At 41.3% G+C, this 24,733-nt stretch overlaps 1 protein-coding gene across 1 annotated transcript in view; it reads left to right on the top strand.

Moving 5' to 3' along the window:
• Positions 1-814: 814 nt before the first annotated feature.
• The window catches only part of LOC307132675 (uncharacterized protein), a 63,102-nt gene continuing 39,183 nt past the window's right edge, over positions 815-24,733 (top strand). The window contains exon 1 of the mRNA XM_079827146.1: positions 815-1,024. Coding sequence (XP_079683272.1) covers positions 939-1,024 — 86 coding nt within the window. The 5' untranslated portion in view covers positions 815-938. The remainder of the gene's footprint in view (positions 1,025-24,733) is intronic.

Raw genomic sequence — 24,733 nt, 5'->3', positions numbered from 1 at the left:
ATGACTCATAGGCTAATGAATTAATCATGCTGAAGATCAGCATATAAAAAAAAACACAAATGCAACATTAGCTGTAGAATTGAATTTTATTTCGTCTTACTATTTATAAAACCATGTGACTGTTTTTAAAAATGTAAAAACACTACAAATATAGAAAACAAGTTTCTGATGATTTTAAAGTGCCGTTTTAAGATATCAGACCATAAAATAGACAAGAATTTGAGGAAATACAACTCACAGCAATGCATCAAACTGAAAATGAAAAATACAAAAAAAAAAATACAAAAAATATAAAAACATGCATCAGACCACAATGAAAAAAATGTATTATATATAAATAAATAAATATAATATATATTTTTAAAAAGACATCAAATCTATGAAACTTAAGGCTAACAAAAAAAGGGAAATAAAATTATCGTAAGTATAATAAGTACATACAAGGCACATCTCAAATGAAGGTTCAGATCAAGAAGTTTTAACATTTAAAGTGCAAACATGAAAAACTGAGGTCGATTTGAAAGGCAAGACATCAACTAGCCTACCCAATGTAAACTTTTATATTAATACTTTTAACAACATTCGAGTCATGTTACTGGGCACCACAAACGCATGCAAATGTTTTAACGGACATATGCATGTGCCCAAATACAACTCTTATCATCGCCAACACATTTTGTAACAGCTCATTTTTGAGATTAAGTAGACAGGGTTTCAGTGGTTTACCATCATCAAGACCCATCAGTACTTCCTGGATGAAGCTAAAAGTAAGAGTGAGTTTCCTGGGGTAGTCCAAATGCAATATATAGATCAACCCAAACAACAATGCAAATGCATCGGCAAACCTGGGGATATCACTCATCACAACATCATTTTCCACCACAATAGCAGCGCTTTCAGGATTGAAATGAACTGGACTAGTCGTGCCTCTGTTGACCATGATTAGAGCAACAGGACAGTCTGTGGTGTCTGGTTTATCTACACAGGTATTCCACAGGTCACTGCTCAACAGGCAATTTTATAGGTAGGTGAATATTCTTGCAATGTATATATAATTTAAATGCTAGGTACAGTACCTGCCAAAAGTTTGGTAACATACAATTTTTTATGCTTTTGAAATAAGTATTTTATGCTCACCAAGGCTGCACTTATGTAACCAAAATACAATAAATAAAAAATAACTTTTCTATGTGAATATATAGTAAAGTGTAATTAATTCCTGTGATCAAAGCTGAATTTCAGCATCATTACTCCAGTCTTCAGTGTTGCGTGATCCTTCAGAATTCATTCAAATATGATGATTTGCTGCTCAAGAAACATTTATGGATTATTATCAATGTTGAAAACACTTGGGGTTACTTGACTGTAACCCTGTTCCCTGATAAAGCGGAACGAGATGCTGCATAAGCTTATGCAAATGGGGATGTCTTTGACATAACCAGCTGTGAAAATAGTGTGAAAACACGTCAATGAAATTGACCTGGGAGGTATTTATAGCCTCGGCTGGTGACGTCATAGGCGCACCTGCTGCACGAGGCTATAAATAGATGAGCTTCAGCTGGAGCAAACCAGATCTTCTTTGTTTGAAGACCAGTCCTGAAGCATCATCAGCACGGCCTAGCAATGCAGCATCTCGTTCCGCTTTATCAGGGAACAGGGTTACAGTCAAGTAACCCCAAGTGTTCCCTTTCAAAAGCTACACTCAATGCTGCATAAGCTTATGCAAATGGGAACGAGAATACCCACGCCGCCGTGCTTGATGGTGCCTGGACCCCTTACGGTTGTGTAGGTGTGCACAAGAACGCAAGAAGCCTCAGGCATTAGCCTGTGATGTCGACTCAAGGACATGAGAGCCCAGAGTGGCATGAGCATCCAAGCTATAAAGTCTTAAGAATGTGTGCGGAGAGGACCAACCTGCCGCATCACAAACACTTTGTAAGGGAGCACCCCTTGCTAACGCAGTAGAAGAGGCGACTCCCCTGGTGGAGTGAGCCCTTAAATCCTATAGGTGAAGCTTGACCGCGCGCCTCATAGGCAAGAGCAGTAGCATCCCTGACCCACTGTGACATTGTTTGATGGTGGCAGAACCTCTGTTACGGCCCCCATGGCAAACAAACAGTTGCTCTGACTTACGCCACTGGCTAGTGCGGTGGACGTAGGCCTGAAGAGCATGGACTGGACACAGTCTATGAAGTTTCTCCTGATCCGGCGTTGTGAACGGCAGAGGGCAGAAGGTTTCAAGAGTGACAGGATGTACAGTCGACAAAGGAACCTTAGGCAGGTAGTCAGGGTGGGGATGCAAAATCACTTTCACCAAACCTGGGGCAAAGTCTAAGCAGGATGGCGATATTGACAGAGCCTGCATGTCCCCAATTCTTTTCAGAGAAGTTATAGCCATAAGAAAAACCATCTTTAGAGTCAGAAGTTCGTCAGACGCTGATTCTAGAGGTTCAAAGTGGGTCTCAACCAGACCCTCGAGGGCTAAAACTAAGTCCCATGAAGGGATCTTGGCTCTTAATGGAGGCCACAACTGCCTGGCACAACAAAGTGAGCAGGCAGAAGATGCCTCCCAAGCGGCACCCCATCCACCAGGGCATGGCAAGCCAAAAGAGCGGCCACATAAACCCTGAGAGTGGAGGGGAAAGCTAATGTTTCAAAGGGGTCTCAACCAGACCCTCGAGGACTAAAGCTAAGTCCCATGAAGGGATCTTGGTTCTAACAGGTGGCCTCAACCGCCTACCCCACGAATGAAGCGAGCGAGTAGAGGATGTCTCCCGAGCGGCACCCCATCCACCAAGGCGTGGCAAGCCGAAAGAGCGGCCACATGAACCCTGAGAGTGGAGGGGCAGGTGCCTGATGACAACTTTTCTTGCAGAAAATCCAGAACTGAAGTTACCTGGCAGTTGACTGAATCTACATTGTGTCGTACACCACCTTTCAAAGACACCACATTTATTAGCATAAACTTTCCGAGTGGAGGAAGCTCTAGCACTTAGGATGGTCTCAATAACTGCAGGCGAAAGCCCCGTGTCCCTCAGTTGGTGCCCTTCAGGGGCCAAACATGAAGGTTTCACAGGTCGGGCCTGGAATGGAATATCGTGCCCTCTGCCTGAGACAGAAGGTCCCTCCTCGCCGGAATCGCCCAAGGCGAGCCGTTGAGGAGAGACACTATCTCCGAGAACCAAACCCTGTTCGACCAACGCAGCGCTATTGATAAGAAGCAAGACCCTTGTTGGCGAACCCCGGCTAGAACTCCCAGGAGCAGAGCGACTGGAAGGAGGGCATACAGACGCATTTTGGGCCATGTATGAACCATCACATCCAGACCCAGCGGGGCTGGGTGACAGAGAGAAGCAGGGACATTGCGCTGTCTGAGAAGAGGCGAAGAGGTCCACTCCCTGTGGTCAGCTCTGTAAAATCTGATCCAGATCTGCTTGACTACTTCTGGGTGGAGTTTCCACCCCCCCATCTGTAACTCTGTCTGGACAGTAAATCTGCTCCCACATTCAACCGCCCTTGAATGTACACTGCTCGAGTGACAGGAACTTGTTCTGAGCCCAGAGAAAAATCTGTCTCGCTATTCTGATAGCGTGAGCACAGACCCCCCTGGTGATTATATATGAGATATTTAGCTGTACTGTCCACCCGCACTAGGACATGACAGCCCCTCAATTGGGGGAGAAAGTATTTCAGGGCCAGAAATACAGCCGTCAACTCGAGGCAGTTGATGTGCCAACTGAGTTGATGACCCTCCCATTCCCGTTGGGCTGGACGACCACTTAAGGCCGCACCCCAGTCCGTCAGGGAAGCGTCCGTCGTTAGCAACTTGCGACGACAAGGTACGCCTAGAGTGGGACCCAAGGCAAAAACCGGGGTCTGAACCACATAGTTAGTGTACGAAGCCACATGGCGCGCCACTTTATTTGCCTGAGGATTGGCCCTAAGTCCTCTGGCTTTGAGCCACAACTGAAACGGTCTTATGTGCAACAACCCCAAAGGGAAACCCGTGGATGCTGATGCCATTAGACCTAACACTCTGGTGCTGATGATCAGTAAGATCTTGGTCTAGCCTGACTTTGCTCAGGGAATACTGAATGGTCTTGATTCAAGCCACCTTGGTGACCAAAAACCGAACAAACCCTAGATAAGTCGTTCTCTGGGCAGGAGAAAGAACACTTTTCTTGGTGTTGAGTCTCAACCCTAGAGAAACTAGATGAGCTAACACACTGTGTTGAAGCACCATCTCATGTGATTGTGCTAATTTTAGCAATCGCCTCTGTAATTCAAAATTTGAATGCCCCGGAATCCCAATGGAGCCGGTAATACATCCATACATTTTGTATACGTGTGGTTACAAGGCTAGCCGAATGGAAGACCCGAAATTGGTAAGCTTTTGCCCCCAAGAGCGAAACTCAGGAACTTCCTGTGTTGTGGCAGTCTTTATATGCGAATACATGCGTCCTTCGGATCAATCGTGCCGAATCCAATCACAATGTTGAATATGCGACACGACCGCCTTCACTGTAACATCTTAACCTTGAGTACTTTAACTGCTTCACGGTTTAAGACTCAAAGATCTAAGATTGGACACCCCCCCACCCTACTGGGGACCAGGAAGTAACTGCTGTCACTTGTGACAGTACGAACGCCAACTCCGCCTTCACGGAAGTGGAGACCACGCCGTTCAAACACGGAGGACGACAAATAAATTAGTTTACTAATTTTTACTGTGCTTAACACCCATGCAGAAACGCCTGGCAGAAGTTCACACGCTGCCTGAGACTCTGAGAGTGACAATTTTAACACTTCCTGTTGAGGGGATGTTAGACGTTCTATGTCCTGGATGATAGCAGGATTTAAACACTGAACGTCTAACATTTCACTGGAAACCACTGCCCCCCCGAATCACCAGAGGCGGCGGGGATGGAGTGGTTTTGAGGATAACGGGGTGGGGCAAGCAAATGTTTGACATGCCCTGTCCCGTGGGGGCAGACTGGGCACCTGACCACCGGACTTCTTATATTGATGACAGTCCCGAGGTCTGCCCTGGGAGGTTGTTGAGGATGACGAGCTGGTCCCCAGTCTTTACGAGGGAGAGCACGACTCGCCACACTCTGCTTATTACCCCCCTGAATCTTGAAGGACCGAAGAGAGGTTATGTGGCTGACAGCCCCTCCCCTTGAGTGCATTGAGGAAGAAACTGAGTGAACACTTCCTCATGTTTCTTCCACTCCTTTAAATCTGGCCACTACAGAGTTAACTGAGTCACCAAATTAACCACTCAAATCCTTCAGAAGGTCAGACTGATATGCCTGTGCAGCACAGCACCATTCTGTCCCCTTATATTTATAATTCTTATATAAATCATATACAATATATATTATATATATATATATTCCATATAAAATAATATACAATATATAATTCATACATATATAAGCTTTGCCCACGACAGCCGACGTTTATTTTCTACATGGCTTCGTGGGGAGGTATGTCTCTTTAATGAAAATGCAGACCCAGGCGAGAGATAGCTCGTGAGCGTCTCCCACCTGGGGTATTCTCACATATCAACGCGATTTCGCACCCATGATAGTCGAAAATGTCGACGTCAAGGGTACAAAAACACGTGAAGTAAATGTTTTTCCTAGACAGAAACCTCAAGCTCACTGCGTTCGGGGATCTCTCATTCACGGTACCAGACAAACTGCCCTGGCCACCGCGCGAACAACCACCTCGATAAATTCCTCGTCTATCATGTGAGGAACGATCGCAGGCAGCTGCTCGAGGTCCGCGGACCCAGAGATTCATCATCATTCCCCGCGCGAGCCGAAGAAACGCCGGAGCGCGCTTCGGGATCACGCGGGGAAACATGCATTTGTTGAGCGAGCAAGCGAAAGGGACGGACCCGTCTCTTGCTCGTCAACAAACCCATTCGAGAGCTCCGAAAACTGGTGCGGACTGAAAGTAGCCCAGACGAGCATAAAGCATTCTAACTGCAAAGGCTTGCAATGCTCGCACTCGTCTGACTCAATGCAGCAACCGCATGCTCTTCCCCAAACACACACAGCAATAAACGTGTGCATCCAGTTCTGTTATTTGAAAGAGAACATGGATATACAGCGTTTTACTCTGCTGACTCGTTTCCAACTGATCAGATTTAACTAGAACTCTTTCCACTAATGTTTCTTTGTAACAGAGATGAGAAAGAGAGAGAAATCTGCACACTGCCATGTTGAAAACTAACTCCTAACAAAGATCTCGAGTTGAGTCTTGAAAGAGAGAGAGAATTTTTTTTTTTTTTTCAGAGACTTTGTAACACACCATAACACAGAGTTGGTCTGAAAACAAAAAGACCTGGTTTGCTCCAGCTGAAGCTCATCTATTTATAGCCTCGTGCAGCAGGTGCGCCTATGACGTCACCAGCCGAGGCTATAAATACCTCCCAGGTCAATTTCATTGACGTGTTTTCACACTATTTTCACAGCTGGGGCACGTTCAACGCTCAAACCGGTGCGCAACGTTTTGCTACGGTTTCCGGTTGAACGTCATGTTTCCTGGAAACGGTGCGCACCGGTGTGCAACGGGTTTGAGATGCGTTTTTTCTCGTTTGGTGGGTGTGTCAAATATGTCAGTCCAATCAGAAGCAACATGTATATAAACCACGCGGTATTAAAGAGACAGCTCACACAATGGAAGTAAAGTTGTTTAATGTGTCCGCTGGTATTAGAAGACATGATTGTCGTAAGAGTTTTATAGTAGGCTAATATATATATATATATATATATATATATATATATATATATATATATATATATATATATATATAAATCAACATTATGATGTATTTATTTATTTATATCTTTAGCTTAATTGCAAAGCAAGTTTATACCAAATTTCATATATGTAATTAAGTGCTTGACATAAAGTGAGAAAGAAAATACAAGCTATTAAAAAAGTAAGAACTAGAAATAAAATGATTTAAATTAGAATTGATTACCAGGAGATGAAAAAGGTTCATTAAATGGGATTGGGATGTTGTCTTTTATTCTGGACGGCAAGGGCAGTGATTGCATGTATTTTGCAGTATTAAACACGTATTTATATCGATTTCATCAGGCTCCGAAAATTCCACAAAAAGAACACAAAGAATGGCCTTCTCGGCTGCCATAGTTACAACTCTTGCGTCAACAGAACAGGGTGTTCAACGCAGCACCGTTACCGTTTAAAAAACGTTTTGCAACGTTTTGTCGGGGCTGAACGCAGCCCTGGTTATGTCAAAGACATCCCCATTTGCATAAGCTTATGCAGCATTGAGTGTAGCTTTTGAAAGGGAACAATTGTGCTGCTTTACATTTCTGTGGAAATTGTGATACTTTTTCCAGGATTCTTTGATAAAGTTTAATGAACAGCATTTATTAATTTTGTTTATTAAATTTAAAGAGGTGGTAAACCACGATTTCACTATTCTAACTTTAGCTAGCGTGTAATGTTGCTGCTTGAGCATAAACAACATCTGCAAAGTTACAACGTTCAAAGTTTAAAGCAAAGGGAGATATTTGCTTTTAAAGAAATCAGTTTCTAAGAACTACAGCAAACGGCCGGCAGGCGACTACACACATTCCTCCAGGGTTGGTGACATCAACAGGCTCAATATTTACATAAACCCCTCCTCCGAGAATATTAAATAAGGGGGGGTGAGGCCATTTTGTATCGCGGCGCTGTTGTGGTATAGTTAGGCTGGAGTGTTGTTGCCGCGATGCCGAGGAAACGCTGTTATATTCATCCGGATTGCAGGTCTGGGGTACTTGCTCTGTTCAGCCTTCCTTGGGACGGGGGCGCGTTGCAGAGCGTTTAACATACAGCATGTTATATGCACGTGTGTTTGAGTCAGCGGGGAATCAGGCGCGCAGGGCTCCCTGCAGCACATCTAACAGAGGAAAACATCCACCGTCTTCGCGATTTCAATGCCGGATTTGCACAACGTCAGCTGCGTGAAAAAAACACTGCCGGTGCGTGGATGCACGACGCGCGCGCTGCACATTTCACGGAGGACAACACAAACTTCCACAAACTTCGCGAGTTCAATACAGGATATGCACAACGGCTTGTCCTGAAAGCTGGATTTACAAACAGAAGCTGTTTACGGGCCACAACCTGTAAGTCTGATTTATTTTTCATCGATGTGTTTTCCTGTAATAGGTTGTAGCAAGGAAGTAAACAGATGACAACACTGTTCTGCAAACCAGTCTGTTAAATGCTCATTCATACTTAACGTTATCCGACGAACACCTAACGTTACAAACACTAACGTTAAAATCTCAACAGCGAACCTGACATTAGTGTAAATGATTCTTTGATTAGAGCTTTTATGTATTGTTTATCTACAGGCATGCTAAACATGGTTCTGTGTGTGATTTGGCTAACTTACTAGTTAAAGCCAGTGCTTAGTGTTCGTTTTGGGTTAGTTCCTGCGACAGATATTTGGCTATAATCCTTCTAAAAATACAAAAGTTAAAGTGCCATTCAGTAGCGATCATTATAGATCCGCAGTCTTTACTCTTGAGGACTGAACAGGTTCTGCTCGATCATCTTCACTCAAATGTTCTGGGTCTGATTCGGGCTCATATGGTTTTATTGACGCCGTTGTTTCTAATACGGACCAAAGCACAGCCTCCGGTAAGGGGCATGACGTTTCCGACAAACGTGCACTAGGCGGTTAGCGAATCACAACACACTAGGCCAGCTAACCAATCAGAGCCCACTGCGTATTTTTGAGGGACTGGCTTCATACAACCCGGAAAGCATCAGACCGTTTTACAACGAGGGACAGAGCAGTGTAGAATAAAGGTCAAATATATGAAAAATAAGGCACTTTTTTTTAAAACAAAGCATGAACACATGTTACAGTGCACCCCACAAACACAATCAAGCCTTCAAAAGAATGTGTTTTACCACCCCTTTAAAAAATAGAAATATTTTGTAACATAATAAATGTCTTCATTGTCACTTTTGACCAATTAAACACATCCTTGATGAATTAAAGTATTTTTTTCCTCTTTTTTAAAAAAAAAATAATGTTAATACATGTTTCTTAAAGGATTACTTCACTTCAACAGGGTTCCTGCAGGTTTCACCAAGACAAATTTAAGACTTTTTAAGACCTTTTTAAGACCATTATGAATTAAATTTAAGACCTATATCATGCAATAAAAAAAAAACGTACAAAGGAAATGCAGAATTACAAAATTACTTGCAAAGCAAATTAATTTATTCAAATTGAACAAAGTATTAGTAAACTTGCACTTCCTCATAGCTCAATCTCAGGATTTCACAGATATATATATAATTATAATTTTTTTTTTCTTCTGAGGTCAAAATTACTGATTTTGTGGTGGTCATTTCCAGTTCTACCATGAAGACTCGGGAGACCAGATAAAGTATGATAACACCACAAGTTTATTAGCAGACCAGCAAGTATTAAATTAGAAGTTCTTTGGCGTAGGCCCCGTCCGTAGCGCTCGTCACGAGGGTAACGGACTCTGCATTTCCTGCCTGAAGATGAAGGCAGGGGAGCAGCCGACCCCCGGGAGGTATAGACAGGGACCGACCTGGTGGTGGTGGGGAGGATGGAGGCAATGCTGGCGTCAGCATCTGTGAACTCAGACATGTGTTAATTACCGATCTTTTATACTCTGAGAATTATGACTTGATTGGATAGGTCTGAATGTGATAAGTGACGTAACATTGAATCTTCCTGCCAGAACTTGCGCATAAGCTTCATTTTTGTTGTTTTTTTCATAGGATGCCACATTTACCATATTAGATGCACAATAGTCACACATGACAATAAAACAAACAAAATGCATGAATCTTGTTTGGTATTACAAAAAAAGGCTGGTCCAGTGGTGTGCTATCTAGCTTTAATAACATTATCGCTAGGGTGGGAAATATGACCAAAATCTTAGAAGTAAGCAATTGCTTAATATAAGTAGAAAGTTCTCAAGTAAATGGTCATTAATAAAATAAGAACTTATTAACCAATTACAATAAATAAATAAACAAATAAATACAACCTAAAGATACGGATACAAACAGTGCTTTAAGTTGAAGTACCGTTTTTTCCCTGTTGTTGTTGTTTGTTTAACATTAACACACAGACAGGAGCGGGTATAAGCTATATTAGTATGCTTTCACTTTAAGAACTACAGTAATGTGAAGATCCAATACTGACACATATCCCAAACTTTTTTTACTCAAGACATAACCGCCAATAAGAACATCGGGATATGAATGTGTGTATGATCGTTCAAGAGTAAGCCTAGAAATAGACACATTCGGTACACTTGCGCAAACTGACAGGCGGCAAACGCGTGCACAAAATCCACAGCCATTCTGTCGGTCTGTGTGTCTACTGAATTGAGTTTGTGGTTTACATCGCTTTTATTAACTCTTTTTAGTGCTATCGGACTTATCATACTTTTATTTGGTCATTATGCGTGATGGCAGGTGAGAAAGATTCACCGTCGCTGTCACGATCGCATGAACTGGAAGAACTGGAGAACTGAAGCTGAAGAATAAAATCTGTTTGATGCGTCTGTGGTACAATCCGAAAGAGACCCGCGTCAATAACATGAAAGCTGATTGGCTGCAATATAAGATGCATGCTGGTCTCATTTGTAGTTGTAATACAGCGAACTATAGTTGGACTAGCGAAAGAACTACAACAGCCCGGAATAAACACAACGACACACACACACACAAAAGCACTGCGGGAGCATTTCAATGATCATAGAGGTAGCGTTACATGGGCGTAGGATAATTTAAGACCTGTTTAAAACTATTTAAGACCTAGAACTCAATACTTAAAAGAATTTAAGACTTTTTAAGGCCTAAAATTTAGATTTTGAAATTTAAGACATTTTAAGACCCCGCGGGAACCCTGTTCAAAATGAACCTTTCCTGATAATTTCCTCACCCCATCTCATCCAAGATGTTCATGTCTTTCTTTCTTCAGTGGAAAAGAAATGAAGTTTTTTGAGGAAAACATTCCAGGATTTTTCTGCACATAATGGACTTCAATGGGAACCAACGGTTGAAGGTCCAAAAGGAAGGGCTTCAGAGGCTCTGCACGATCCCAGACGAGGAATAGAGTCTGATCTAGTGAAACCATCTGTAATTTTCAAAAAAATTTACATTTATATACTTTTGAACCTAAATTGCTCATCTTCCGCTGCCCTGCGACAGCACTGATTGCATAATCACGTTGGAAAGGTCACACTAGACGTAGGTGGAAGTACCGCCCCAAGCAAACGTACGAAGACTAATACAAACGCCCTTTACAGAAAAACTCCTCCATCTCCAACTTCAAATTGTCCGACATCATTGTTTTACCATTTTTTGCTAAAGGATATTTGTATTGGTCTTCGCACAAGCACTTTGTAAACACGGGCAGTACTTCTGCCTACGTCTAGTGTGACCTTTACAACGTGATTACGTAATCCATTCTGTGTCACTGGTCAGCGAAGATGAACAACTTAAGGTTAAAAAGTATATAAATGTTACATTTTATTTTGAAAATGTCCGATGGTTTGTCTAGATCAGACCCTATTCCTCGTTTGGAATCGTGCAGAGCCTCTAAAGCCCTTCCTTTGAAACTGTATTGATTGGGACCTTCAACCATTGGTTCCCATTGAAGTCCATTATGTGCCAAAAAATCCTGGAATGTTTTCCTCAAAAAACGTAATGTCTTTTCCACTGAAGAAAGAAAGACATAAACATCTTGGATGAGATAGGATTGAGTTAATTATCAGGAAATGTTCAACTAATCCTTTAAGCAGCAAACAGGCATATTAAAATGTTTTCTGAAGGATCATGTGACACTGAAGACTAGAGTAATGATGCTGAATTTTAGCTTTAAATAAATGCAGCCTTGTTGAACCTAATAGACTTCTTTCAACAACGTTAAAACATTTCAATGTTTTAAAAATTGAATAGGTACTATTACATAATTACCAGATCACTGGTAGAGATTTTTATACTAATAAAAATAAAAACAATAATAATTAACAAACCTGAACAACCAACCTTCTATCAACCTGATCCTAGCAAATCTGTGTATGCACTGAATACTTACATTCCACATCTTAAAAAACTGTGGGTCCTCCTCGTGTAGGTATACCGGGATCGCATGAAGGACTAAAGTGCGCTTCATGTTGGCGTCATGAAAATCCTTGAAACAAGTGAAAATTAACACAAATAAGCCAACTTTATTTCATTTTTGAATACAATGAAGAAAGTGACTTCTAGTTACTGTTGACAAATTGACAGCAGTGGTGCCATATAGAACCTTTTTTTAGAGTGTAATAACATTTTAACTGAGTTTAACTGTAGGTCAGTTTCATTTAACTGTATGGGCATGGTAGTCACCGGTAAAATCATGCTCCTCATTACCATAGGTATATGGTTTCGAAAATAAATAAATAAATAATAATAAACTATTGAATTTGGTTGTGCTAGAGTGACAAGTTTGTAGTTGTGTGTATTGCTGTTTACCTCGTGATGTATTTACATGGTCGCGGCTGTTTTCAGCTGATTCACCACAGAACCTTTAATGTTCCCATATCACACGATTGTATAAAACAACATTCGGAGTCAAAGTGCCGGTTCATCACTTCATAGAGCAGCAGAAACGCAGCGCACGTTCGTCGGCGGCAGCGCTGTTGCGCTGATATTTGCCTTTTGCAGTTTCATGCGCCCAAATTTTTAAACAGCGCCTAATATGGACAGTCTATGGAGGAGGGAAGGTCTCTCTCGCTTTGGCCTGTCAATTCAGAAGACAAACCAATGGGCCGCTGTCCCTGCATGATGGGCCAGTCCGTGGCAAATAAATAAATAAATAAATAAATAACCTTGTATCGGCCCCAAAGTGCGTCGGCCCACCGGGAAAATGCCCGGTATGCCAGATTACCAGTCCAGCCCTGGCTGTAGACAGTCATATTCCCTGGTGAAAGCTCATACGATCTCAAGTGTTCAATGTAGCATGCTTTTTGCTCTTGGCAAAGAAATGTGGCGTTGATGTTAAAGGTCCCATGGCATGAAATTTTCATTTTATGAGGTTTTTCAACATTAATATGAGTTCCCCTAGCCTGAATATTGTCCCCAAGTGGATAGAAATGTTGATCGGTGTAAAACCGAGTTGTGGCTGTCTTTCTCTGCCTTTGAGAAAATGACAGGCCAGACTAGCCAATCCTGAAGTCTCCTGGTTTGACGTCCAAGCAGGCACGGTTTCCTCCCTTTCCTCCGCCCAGAGAATCTGGCACGCCCATGCAAACGCTCGTCGAGAGATCATTGCATCATTGCTTGTGAACGAGTGAACGCTGGCAGTTTCTCAGTGTTTGGATGTACAAATGAAAACAGAAGTCTTTTTTCAGTTCCTTCTGATCTGTGATCAGTGATTTCTGATGTGTAGCTAATTATTTATTATTCGTGCACACAATGCGGCTTCTCTCTCTCCAGACAGAACGGTGTTTTCGTGTTTTATATCTTGTGAGTCAGTGTTTTTGTACGTCCTCGTCGCGTCTATCGGTTCTAAAATGTGCATACAGTCATGAGTTTCTGCTCAACATCAGCAGAGATAAACCTCACACACGCCGAAGCTCGGCCTTCAACATCCCCGACCCACAGTACTGCATCTGGCCCACAGCGGAGGCACCAAACGCGGCGTGAGATTAAGCAGAAGGGGGGTAAGCTTGAGCATATCCGGGCTAGCCAGCCTAGCCCCACAATAAACTGGATTACATTCGATTACTGCTGTTGTGTCTTTGTTTGCGCTGTGTACTCAACGCGCGTCACTGACGCTTTTATTTTATTTTAAAAATAATGCTATTATCAACACTTACTTTTAACTCGTTCATCTCGACAGCTGTAATGGTACTTTGCATGTGTTACAAAGTTGGTAGAATAATGATGAAGAGACGGACTCGGTGTGACTGTTTATTCAGAACTCTCAGATACAAACACAATAAACTCGCGCTGACTGACAGCGCTCTCATAACTCAGTAGTTACTATAAATAACTTTGTTAGCAATCGCTGAGCTCAGTCTCTGATACATTAGTGATGTCCGGTTCGCGAACGATCTTTCTTTTGAACCAGTTCTTTTTAGTGAACCGAATCAGTTCACCAAATCGGACTGAATCGTTCTAAACGGTTCGCGTCTCCAGTCAGCGCTGATCCATAATTTACTAAAGTTACTAACTTTCTGACATGAGTGACAGTCCCTCCGACTAGAAATAGACTAATAACCTAAAGTATATGCTGTAACTAAAACAGTTCAGACATGCTGAGAACTGATGTGAAGTGAACTCAGGTCCATCCGTCTCCCTGGCAGACTCGTGCCTGCTCGTGCCTCGATAAACCACGCCCCCTCCGCTCATATAAAATGCAAAGATGTCAGCCAATCACAACAGTGGGTGTTTTTACTGAAGTCTCACAGCAGACACGCCTCTTGAAGCAGGGCATTCAGCCACAGGGCAAACAGCAGTATAGAAAAAATGCCTTTTATTTCTAAATTATGACATTTTATGATGTAAAAGTCATACTAACAATATAAGTACAGCTCAGGAAACATTATAAAATAATAGAAAAATGCCATGCCATGGGACCTTTAACAAGAAGAATCTGTTCAATTTTGCTAAACTGAGGCAGTCCCCCCTCCTGCCCCGCTGATACAAACATCCCAAAATCATAATCAGTGCCATCAATAATGATTTTTGATGTGCTGTAAATCATTTAGCTTTTTTTTCCAATGTGTACTTTTGCAACCTCAGTAAGTGATGAAACCAACAGAGAAGAGACATTTGATGTCTGCTGATGTGGTTTAAAGAATGATGGTGCATTCAGGTAGTATGCCACCATGTGCTGATGCCTAGTTGCTAGTGTTTTTAACACATTCTTAAAGTTGTGTGTATCATGTACTACACCCTTGAAAAAGCGGTGTTTCCCTTCAAATCTCATTGTCCACAAATGGACAAGAGGCCCAAAGCAACGTATGAGATCTGGATAATGCTCCACATAGTGATGCTTAGGGCGCAGTCTGAACTCAGGAAAAACTTCCTGAAGCATCTGTCTGTGATCCTGTATCTTAGTCTGCAAATACTGGATGGATTCATAATGAAATGATGGAGACAACACCAGCTCTACTAGCTCTTTCAAATCCATCAGAACATTCCAAGCACCATCTCCCTCAGGAACTTCATTACCAATCATCAATGGGAGTAGTCTCAACAATGTGCAATTTTCGTGGCAATTGCCACCAATCGTCTTCTTCCCAGCAAAGTTCTTTGAGATAGGCTTTGGTTTGTCTTTCTTGTCTGAATGTTGATAAGGGAATGACACAATTTTCCTGTTCGAAAAATCCAGAGTAAAATATTTGAGCCGAATCATCTCCTGAATACACAGGGACAATTCAATAGGAACAATTCCCTCAAGAAAATCATGCAGTACATCTGGTGGGAATCCAGTGATTGTGTGAAAATACTGCAAATTCTCTCTCAAAACACATTCCCCTTGGACACCAAAATGACTTTGACCATCCCCTTGTATAACATCCTGGACATTATGGTCATGGCTGGCTTTTGTTCTAAGGCTAAATTTGCCAACTTCATGAGACAGAATTTGGTCTTGTGTAGCATGGCAGAATCTACAAATATGTCCTGCTCTGAAGCCTGCTAAGGAATGGGCTGCCAGATTATCAGAAACAACACATAAAACGGTCCCTCGCACTGACTGGCCAAGGCACTCAAGGAATACACCATCTTGTTCAAGAGTGCGAAGGTCTTGTAACAGAGGACCACGTGCTCTTTGGTAGCCACACCTCTGAAGATCAGACACCTTACATAGTAGAGTCCTCTAGAGTCCAGAGTGCTCTACACCACTGCATCCGACCCATTCTTTCACAAATGTTTGTAGAAGCGTCTGCATGCCTAGTGCTTGATTTTATACACCTGTGGCCATGGAAGTGATTGGAACACCTGAATTCAATGATTTGGAGGGGTGTCCCAATACTTTTGGCAATATAGTGTACATTTGAGTTGTTATAATTCAACTATGAGACTTGTTGCATACTGCAGTAAGCTAGATCGATATTAGGCATGGTAAAACATGGTACTCTGTAAATAAAGAAAATGAGATTTAGGGCGTTTTCACACCTACCTTGTTTGGTCCGGATTTTCGGACTTTTCAGTTTGGTCCGAATCAAAATTGCAGGTGTGAAACCTCCCCCGTACCACGGTCCGGACCAAACAGACGAAATTTGGTCCGACGAAAAGAGGTAGTCTCGGTCCGGATCAAACTGAACAAAGGTTCGAATCGTTTCTAGTGTGAAAGCATTTTCTGTATGCTTCGTACTTTCAGACCATTTACAGGAAGTTCCTGTTTATGTTTAAATATTATAACATTATTTTTAAATTCAATCTAGGCTACATTGATTATGAAAAGTGAAAATATGCGCAATATGTCAGTAGACAGAAAGTCAGAAATAATTTTGAACGAAATTTTGTATGATTTTGCTTAGAAAGCATGTCTTTAATGGGAATTTCGTTTTGTATAAATTGTATCTTAATTTTAATCAACGTTTAATCAGATAATTGCCTGTATTTAATAAATAAGAAGCAAATAGTCTATAGAAGACAATAATCACGGGAGCGATCACATGCTTTACACATGAACTGGAGCGGGTCTCAAATAAACCGAAACTCAGCAGGCTACTTGCCTCACAAACATGAGAAATATGTGTATATAAAGCTTGAAATGTCCACTTTTAAATGTAACGAATAAAAAAAATAGTCAAGCAATGCGCACTGTTCAATAGTGACAACGATATGCGTCCTTTCATTCATTCTTGTCAAAGACGCTGACGTCAGACGCACGTCCGTTTACAAACCAATCAATGTCCAGATGCAGCCCACATAGATGATGACGAGTGGACGCAAGTGTGTCATGTAAAGTTCTTTAGTCCGCTCACATAATTGCAATGTGAAACCAAACCAAAACTAACTGAATATATAAAAAGTATCAAAACATGAACTTCGGTTCGGACCTTGGTGCGGACTTTCAGGTGTGAAAACGCCCTAAAACATTAAGACTAACTGTGTTGAACTATATACATAACAATTTGTTTTCTGTCGATGAATGTCCAAAAGGTTGGTCACCTATCTAATAAAACACATAATATATTACAGCGTCTTTGGTGTTTCCATGGTTTCTACAAAAAAATGGAAATTGAGGGTAACGCAGGTATGATATCATTGATAGGCGACAAGTGTCCTGGTTAAAATTGCTTATTTCTCTGAATTTAAACATTCTTGGAAACATTTGGTATAATGTAATTACCAGTGTTGCCACAGTTACTTTGAAAAAGTAACTTAGTTACTTTACAGATTACTTGATTTTAAAAGTAACTAAGTTACTTTACAGATTACTTGATTTTAAAAGTAACTAAGTTAGATTACAAGTTACTTTATTAGTTACATTCATCAGTTGCCGACAACACCTCTGCAGCCTCAACATAAAAATGACAACCGTTTTTGCCAACACTAAACATAAAACATGTTACACTATACTAAACATAAAACACTAAACATAAAACCCTAAACATGTTAATGAAAAGGTACAAATTACTTTGTTTTTATTAAATACATTTATGAAAAACAATTTATATTTAATTTTTAATTTATATTTATATATGAATGTAAATAATTATATGGGCCTACACAAATAATATAAAATTACAAGATTTATATTTTATTGTAAACGTAATGTGCAGCTCTGTAAAGGGACAACAAATATATGATCGATCCGTGAGAACAATATATTTTTTAATAATCTTTAAGTGCACAAAACTATGAAAATATATGAAACGCTTCAAAACAGAGCGGCAACAAAGCGCTTATGCGCATCCCGGGTGCAGAATGATGCGCTTAAAGCAACATGGAATCAGAGTGTGCAGTGCAGCGCGAGTGCACATTGAAAAGTCCACGGCATAAAGAGAAGATGAGCGTCGAGCCGAGCCCACAAATCCTAGTCTACTATGTAGCCTATCGGTCCAAACATTCACTGATTATTTGTTTCTTCACAGTTTTTAATTCTGGTTATTGTGCGTGTGATGCTAATTAATAGTCCTTGTGTTGTCACCTGAGTAGCGAGCACAACATCTTTCAGAAACCGCAAGATAAACTCCAGGAAGATAAATTATTTTATCAACATATCAAGTATTATAACGGGAATATATCATATGGAGTGAGCTTTACCGTGCTGCTGCTGACTGGAACCGAACGACGCGCAGTTTGAATGCTGAACGGAGAATGACAGAGCAGCGGAGGAAAGACATTCAGTTATGGCTTTAGATGACTTTGTAGGCTACTAGCAAATAATAATATACTAATAATGATTGCTGAAGGATAATGTGACAATATATATTTCTGATGATTATTTAATTATCACGACATGCCTAATCTGAACAAGTGACTGCCTGTCTTGAGTTTTGTCGACAGACGGAGCGGCCGCCTCGTAATTCTCTATGCAGGAAAAACCCTGCTGAGACTAAACAAGAAAGCAAAAATATATATTTTTACTAAGGAAAATGACAAAAAAAAAGTAACTCACAGTGACTTACATAAGTTACTTTAATCTGATTACTGGTTTGGAAATAGTAACGCGTTAGATTACTCGTTACTGGAAAAAGTGGTCAAATTAGAGTAACGCGTTACTAAGTAACGCGTTACTGGCATCACTGGTAATTACACAAGTCAACAAAATATATAACATTGTTCTAGTAGTTTAATCCAAAAATTGTACATATTGTGCCTTTAAATTAACGCATTCCACAATCTGGGAGCAGGTACTGAAAACCATTTAAAGATTTAAAAACCAAGAGAAGAATTTTAAAATCAACATGGTATCGTACAGGTAACCAGTTCAGAGAGCATAGCACTGGAGTAATATGGTCCCATTTCTTAGTACAAGTCAGAAGTGTTGCCGCCGCATTTTGTACCATCTGTAACCGGGATAAAGCTGATTGGCTGATCCCATAGTACAGTGAATTGCAATAGTCTAGCCATGGTGTTAAATGAATTATTCTTAAAATATAAAACTGGTTTTACTTTAGCTAAACGATGGAGCTGAAAAAAATAGGATTTGACCACTCGTTTAAGAAGTCTGTGTTGTATTTAGGAGGGTGATATAACAAGGCAATCAGTAGGGGGCTATTCAATTCAAGTGTAAACAGTTGCAGCTCAAAACTTCTGTAATCATTTTGGACCATTTGGTGGTGAGAAAATGTATATTTAAAAATAAAAAAGTAATCCGCCACCCCTGCCAGTTAGGTGAGAAAGTTCCACACACCAACTCCAAAATCCGCATGCAAAATTTTTGCACGTCCAAAAATAAATTCGACCTCACGTTATGTTAATCACGCTTGCACACTTCCTCCGAAACTTTCGTCCGTCAAAAAAAAAACGTGTGTGAGTGTGTGTGTGTGTATGCGCGTGCGGATCCATACCTTACACATACTGCAAGTCTCTGTTCAGGATCAATTGATTCACGGAAATTGGTCTTCTTTTTAACGGCTCCAGTATCGCTAGCAAAACATCAAACTGAGCTACTGACATTCTAAAGTAAACTTTGAATAGGTCTGGATAATCCCACTGCTCTTTGATAAGGAGGTGGAACTCTCCTTCCTCTCGTACGCGATCGCAGGAGTGGATGGACCCAATATTTCCTCTTTTTAAGAAGAGAGAGGACAAAAAAAATCATCCTCACTACTTGAAGACGGCATTTTGTATTGTTTTGCGGGTTTTTTTCATAACGCATTCATTAATATGCATCGGACTTAGTGTGCAAGGTCTCTGTGTGTGACGAATTTTTCGGATCACGAATACTAAAAAACGCATGCGAAAATTTCTCAGTTTGCAAAGGCCTTAAGCCAGGTTTCCATAATAAATAAGCAGTCCAACGCACACAAAGTAAAAAAAGTAATTTATAACAAAAGTCTTATTTACCACCGATCTCGAATTTAGTAGACCCAACCTTAACCGCAGCCGATTGTCCACCAGCTCCTCTGACTGCTGAACCTGGGGAAAATTGCGAAGATGGCTGAAGCACACTCCTCGACGGTAGATGCGGGGAGAGGCTGCCATATACACCAGAGGTCACCGTGGCTGGGACCAGGGGATCACTCCACACATACGATAGATCCAAGGATCCACGCCAAGAATCCACGCCAGCGAACAGAATAGTCGCCGACTGAACGCCTCTCCCGAAGTCCCAAAGGCCGCACACCAGACTGCAGAGCCAGATAGGACTTCAGCCTAACAGCACAGCCTCTTCCTAACAGCACACGTCTCTTCCTCTGTCTCTTCACTGGTAACGAGCATGGCCATCTCCGTTGATAACCTGGGGGCCAGTTGCATAAACTAAGCCATTATGTTAAGACAGTGTCTTAAGATCTAGTATGAGCCACTAGCAGTTAGGCAAGTGATATTCAGTCTTACTTTTCATATCAAATTAGGCCAGTCTATGTTTTTATGTAACTGATTTAAAACAATTATGAACAGTCTTAAAGAAAAAAATGTATGTCTAACTTGTAAGACTAGTCTTAACAGTTTACGGAGGTGGATAATATGAGCCATTTGAGGCATACCGTAGCCCAATTTTGAACTGTCCCACAGATTTAAGATCTATCATAAACCAATATTGCGCACCGTGTAACTTTCACAATAAAACAAAATAAAATGTACAATACCAATACTAGCCTCCGCAACTGACGGCATGCCATGTACACCAGCGCCATCTTTTTTGTGATGATGATGGTCTGCCAACAAAGTTCATTGTTGTTTCTTTTTGTCTATCTTTGTTTATCTACAAGTCGAGGGCATGGCCATGGGTGCCGAATTGGCTCCTGACTATGCAAATGTATACCTTGGTTATTTAGAAGACCAATAAATCTGGAATACATCTGTTTTGTGATTTATAGAGGTTCATAAAGGTTCTGCCAGTGACTTTGAAATGTTTGCCTTATATGTTGAATTGCCTTAGGCCATCCATTAAGTTTACTTATCATGTGGGGACGACAGATATTTACTTCTTGGATACTACCATTTCTGTTGTTAATGACAAACTCTACTTTGTACAGAAAAGAAACGGCTAAAAATAGCCTTTTACATGCCAAGAGTGCTCCCATGTCTTTGAAATGTGATCTGCCATAAAGTCAGTTCATGAGACCTTATTGCATCTGCTCTAATGAAGAAGGTTTTGAAGTTAAAAGGTCCCATGGAATGAAATTTTCATTTTATGAGGGTTTTCCACATTAATATGAGTTCCCCTAGCCTGAATGTTGTCCCCAAGTGGCTAGAAATTTTGATCGGTGTAAACAGAGTTAGGGCTGTCTTTCTCTGCCTTTGAGAAAATGACAGCTCAGACGAGCTGATCTTGAATTTTCCTGTTATGATGTCATAACAGGAACATTTACCTCCCTTTCCACAGCCCAGAGAATTTGGCACGCCCATGTGAGCGCCATATTTGTTTGACCTCGAGAAATCATGGCTTGTGAACGAGTGAATGCTGGCAGTTTCTCAGTGTTTGGATGTACAAATGAAAACTGAAGTCTTTTTTCAGTTCCTTTTGATCTGTGATCAGTGATTTCTGATGTGTAGCTAATTATTCAAGTTCACACAGAACTTTATTATTCGTGCACACACTGCGGCTTCTCTCTCTCCCGACAGAACGGTGTTTTCTATCTTGTGAGTCAGTGTTTTTGTACGTCCTTGTCGCGTCTATCTGTTCTAAAATGTGCTCAACATCAGCAGAGCCACATCTTTAGAGATAAACCTCACACACGCCGAAGCTCGGGCTGCACTGGCCGGTCGGCCTTCAACATCACCGACCCCAAGTACTGCATCTCGCCCACAGCGGAGGCGCCATAAGCGGCGCGAGATTAAGCAGAAGGGGGGTAAGCGCGGGGTATCCAGGCTAGGCTAGCCAGCTATCCCCACAATAAACTGGATTACATTCGATGACTGCGCTGTTGTGTCTTTGTTTGTGCTGTCATATGATAGGAAAATATCTAAAAATAATGCTATAATCAACACTTACTCGTAACTCGTTCATCTCGACAGCTGTAATGGTACATTACATGTGTTCCAAAGTTGATAGAATAAGGAGGAAGATGGGCTCGGCGTGACTGGGACTCGTGTTTATTCAGAACTCTCAGATACAAACAAAATAAACTTGCGCTGACAGACAGCGCTCTCACAACTCAGTAGTGTAGCAACAATGAGTTTCGGGGAATAATTAATTCAAATGGTATTAATATTCATGAGTCTATGAATATGATTTGCTTGTTGTACAGACAATAATAATATTAAGTATAACGGAACCTTTAATCATTTAAAAGTAACCTTTATCCAAATTGATTTCTTCATCAATTATCAATCTTACAAACCTTAAGAAAACATTGATCTGTTTGATCAGGACAAATAATATTTCTTATGTTTGTACAATTTGTATTACTGAAGTAGTAATACAGGAAAATCAAGCTTAAAAGGGTAGCTAAAATCTTACGTCTCATTGACTTTGAAGTGAATCCGTATTGTTTTGCTCATAAATTCAATGCAATCATTGGGTTTTAATAAAACAACTACAGTTTACAACGCTACGATTCATACGGGGGAAATATGCATATATATGTAAAAACAAACAATATGGTACAAACAAGGAAACATGAAACTTAACGAATAATAAAAAGGGAAGAAGAATTAACAAGAGAGAGAGAGAGAGAGAGAGCGAGAGACAGAGAGAGAGACAGCTTCACAGTCCTTTCTTAAGAGCCCTCAAGAAATGTATGATTTTGTGAATAAAAATAATTCAGACAACCTCTTACAAGCAGTTTGATTGTGAAATAGAATACTTGCATTACTACGGCTTCTTGTGTAAGTGTCTGAGTTCGAATCGTCTGGGAAGTTCGCTAAGGATTTGCGAGTCCCAGGTGAGCTTCTTTGAAGTTTAGGAAAGTCGCTCCAGAAGTCTGCCGATTTCTCTCTCCGTGCGGGGAGGCCTTCTCTTAGGATTGGGAAGACCAGGGTTGGTCTTCCCCTTCAAGGCGAAATGCCAAGAGGTCCGTTCCTTGTGGTGGCGGAAATGCAAAGAGCTGATGGTCGGTTCCAGCTTTTATAGAGGGGAAGGCCGACGCCCAAAGAGTTCAACGCTCCAATCTCTTGCGGCGATACGATGACGCCTCGGATCTAATCAGCGTAACACACAGGCCCTTTGTTTAAGTATGATTTGATTAGACAAGTCACGAGGGCTGTGAGGTAGAGGTCTTCACGGAGCCCCCGAGACCGTACGGGTTCGGGTCTATATTTTAAATGATCAGCCGGGTCCGGGTCGGGTCCCAATCTATTACTACGGGTCCCGGGTCTGTTTAACATTGTGTGCAATACCCGAGTCGATCCGGACTCGGAGAACACCTGCCCGTGATCAGAGTCAGTCAGCACTGCTTGTGAGTTTTTTGTAACTTGCAACTGTAAAATTAGGATAAGAAAAGTGTGAGCCGGGAAATAAGGTTTAAAAAAAAGAAAGATGAAAAACACGAGCGATCTCTCTCTCTCTTGCTCGCTCGCCTCACGCACGCACGCGCGCTCTCTCTCTCTCTCTCTCTGCAAGCGCACGGTAATAATAATGGTTACCTTCATGAGTGATGTGTGAAAAAAGCTAAAAAACAACGAATATAAAGAAGTTAAACCCACGGGCACCTCTTCTGTCCGGGCATCCTTCATGCATATTGTGGACAAACATGAGAAAAAAGTAAGTGCTGTCTACGTGTGACGCACTGTTGAAGTTTGATTTGAAATTATATTTAAATAATATATTTAAAATCAGCAACAAAATCTCAGTTGAACTGTCACAAATGTTTTCTATGATGCTCAAATTGCGTAAAAAAGCTCATATTTCAGGTTGCTCCAGCCACCGCGCATGTGCAGTATCAAGCGCGCGTCATTTCTATGGCAACCCGAGCTTCCGCTGTGATTGACTTTAATAATAATATGAATGAACCGTCTTATTTCTTAAAGTTTTGGTGGTCAGGCTCGCTCACAGAGATTATAGCAAATAAATAATGAGGACGTCAGCGGCCACCGAACGAGCAATCGCTATTATAGTTCAAAAAGGCAAACAGTCAAAGTTATTATGCGAGTTAACTCGAGTCGAAATGCTAATCTGCAAAGACGCATTTGTCATCCTTCACCGTGACATAAAGTGGACTTTTAAAGCTGAAATGATGAGTGAATTAAGCATGCTTGGAATAACAAGAGAGGAATAACATGGATTTAACTTTTTGGCAAGGATGTAATGCATCACAAGTAACGTTACAAGGAAGGGAGACGACGGCTAGGTAAGACAAAAAGTTATATTTTTCATAACTTGTTTATTGACTTGTTAATATCAGTTATTGTGGAATATGTGACAAACGGGTCCAGTCGGGTCTGTGTCTTCGCGCCGGGTTCGGTTCCAGCTTTTAAATAATAGACGGGTCCAGGTCGGTTCCGGGTACTACGTTTTTGGCATTTCTCGGATCTTCACGGGTCCGGGTCCAGCTTTTGAAATAATAGACGGGTCCGGGTCGGTTCCGTTAAGCACATTACGGGTCTCTTCGGGTTCGGGTATGAATTTTTGGACCCGTGA

This window comes from Gobio gobio (genome assembly GCF_949357685.1).
Source record: "Gobio gobio genome assembly, chromosome: 1".
In the NCBI taxonomy this organism is placed as follows: Eukaryota; Metazoa; Chordata; class Actinopteri; order Cypriniformes; family Gobionidae; genus Gobio; species Gobio gobio.
Note: the sequence above shows the minus strand (reverse complement) of the source record. Positions and strands in the feature narration are given on the sequence as shown.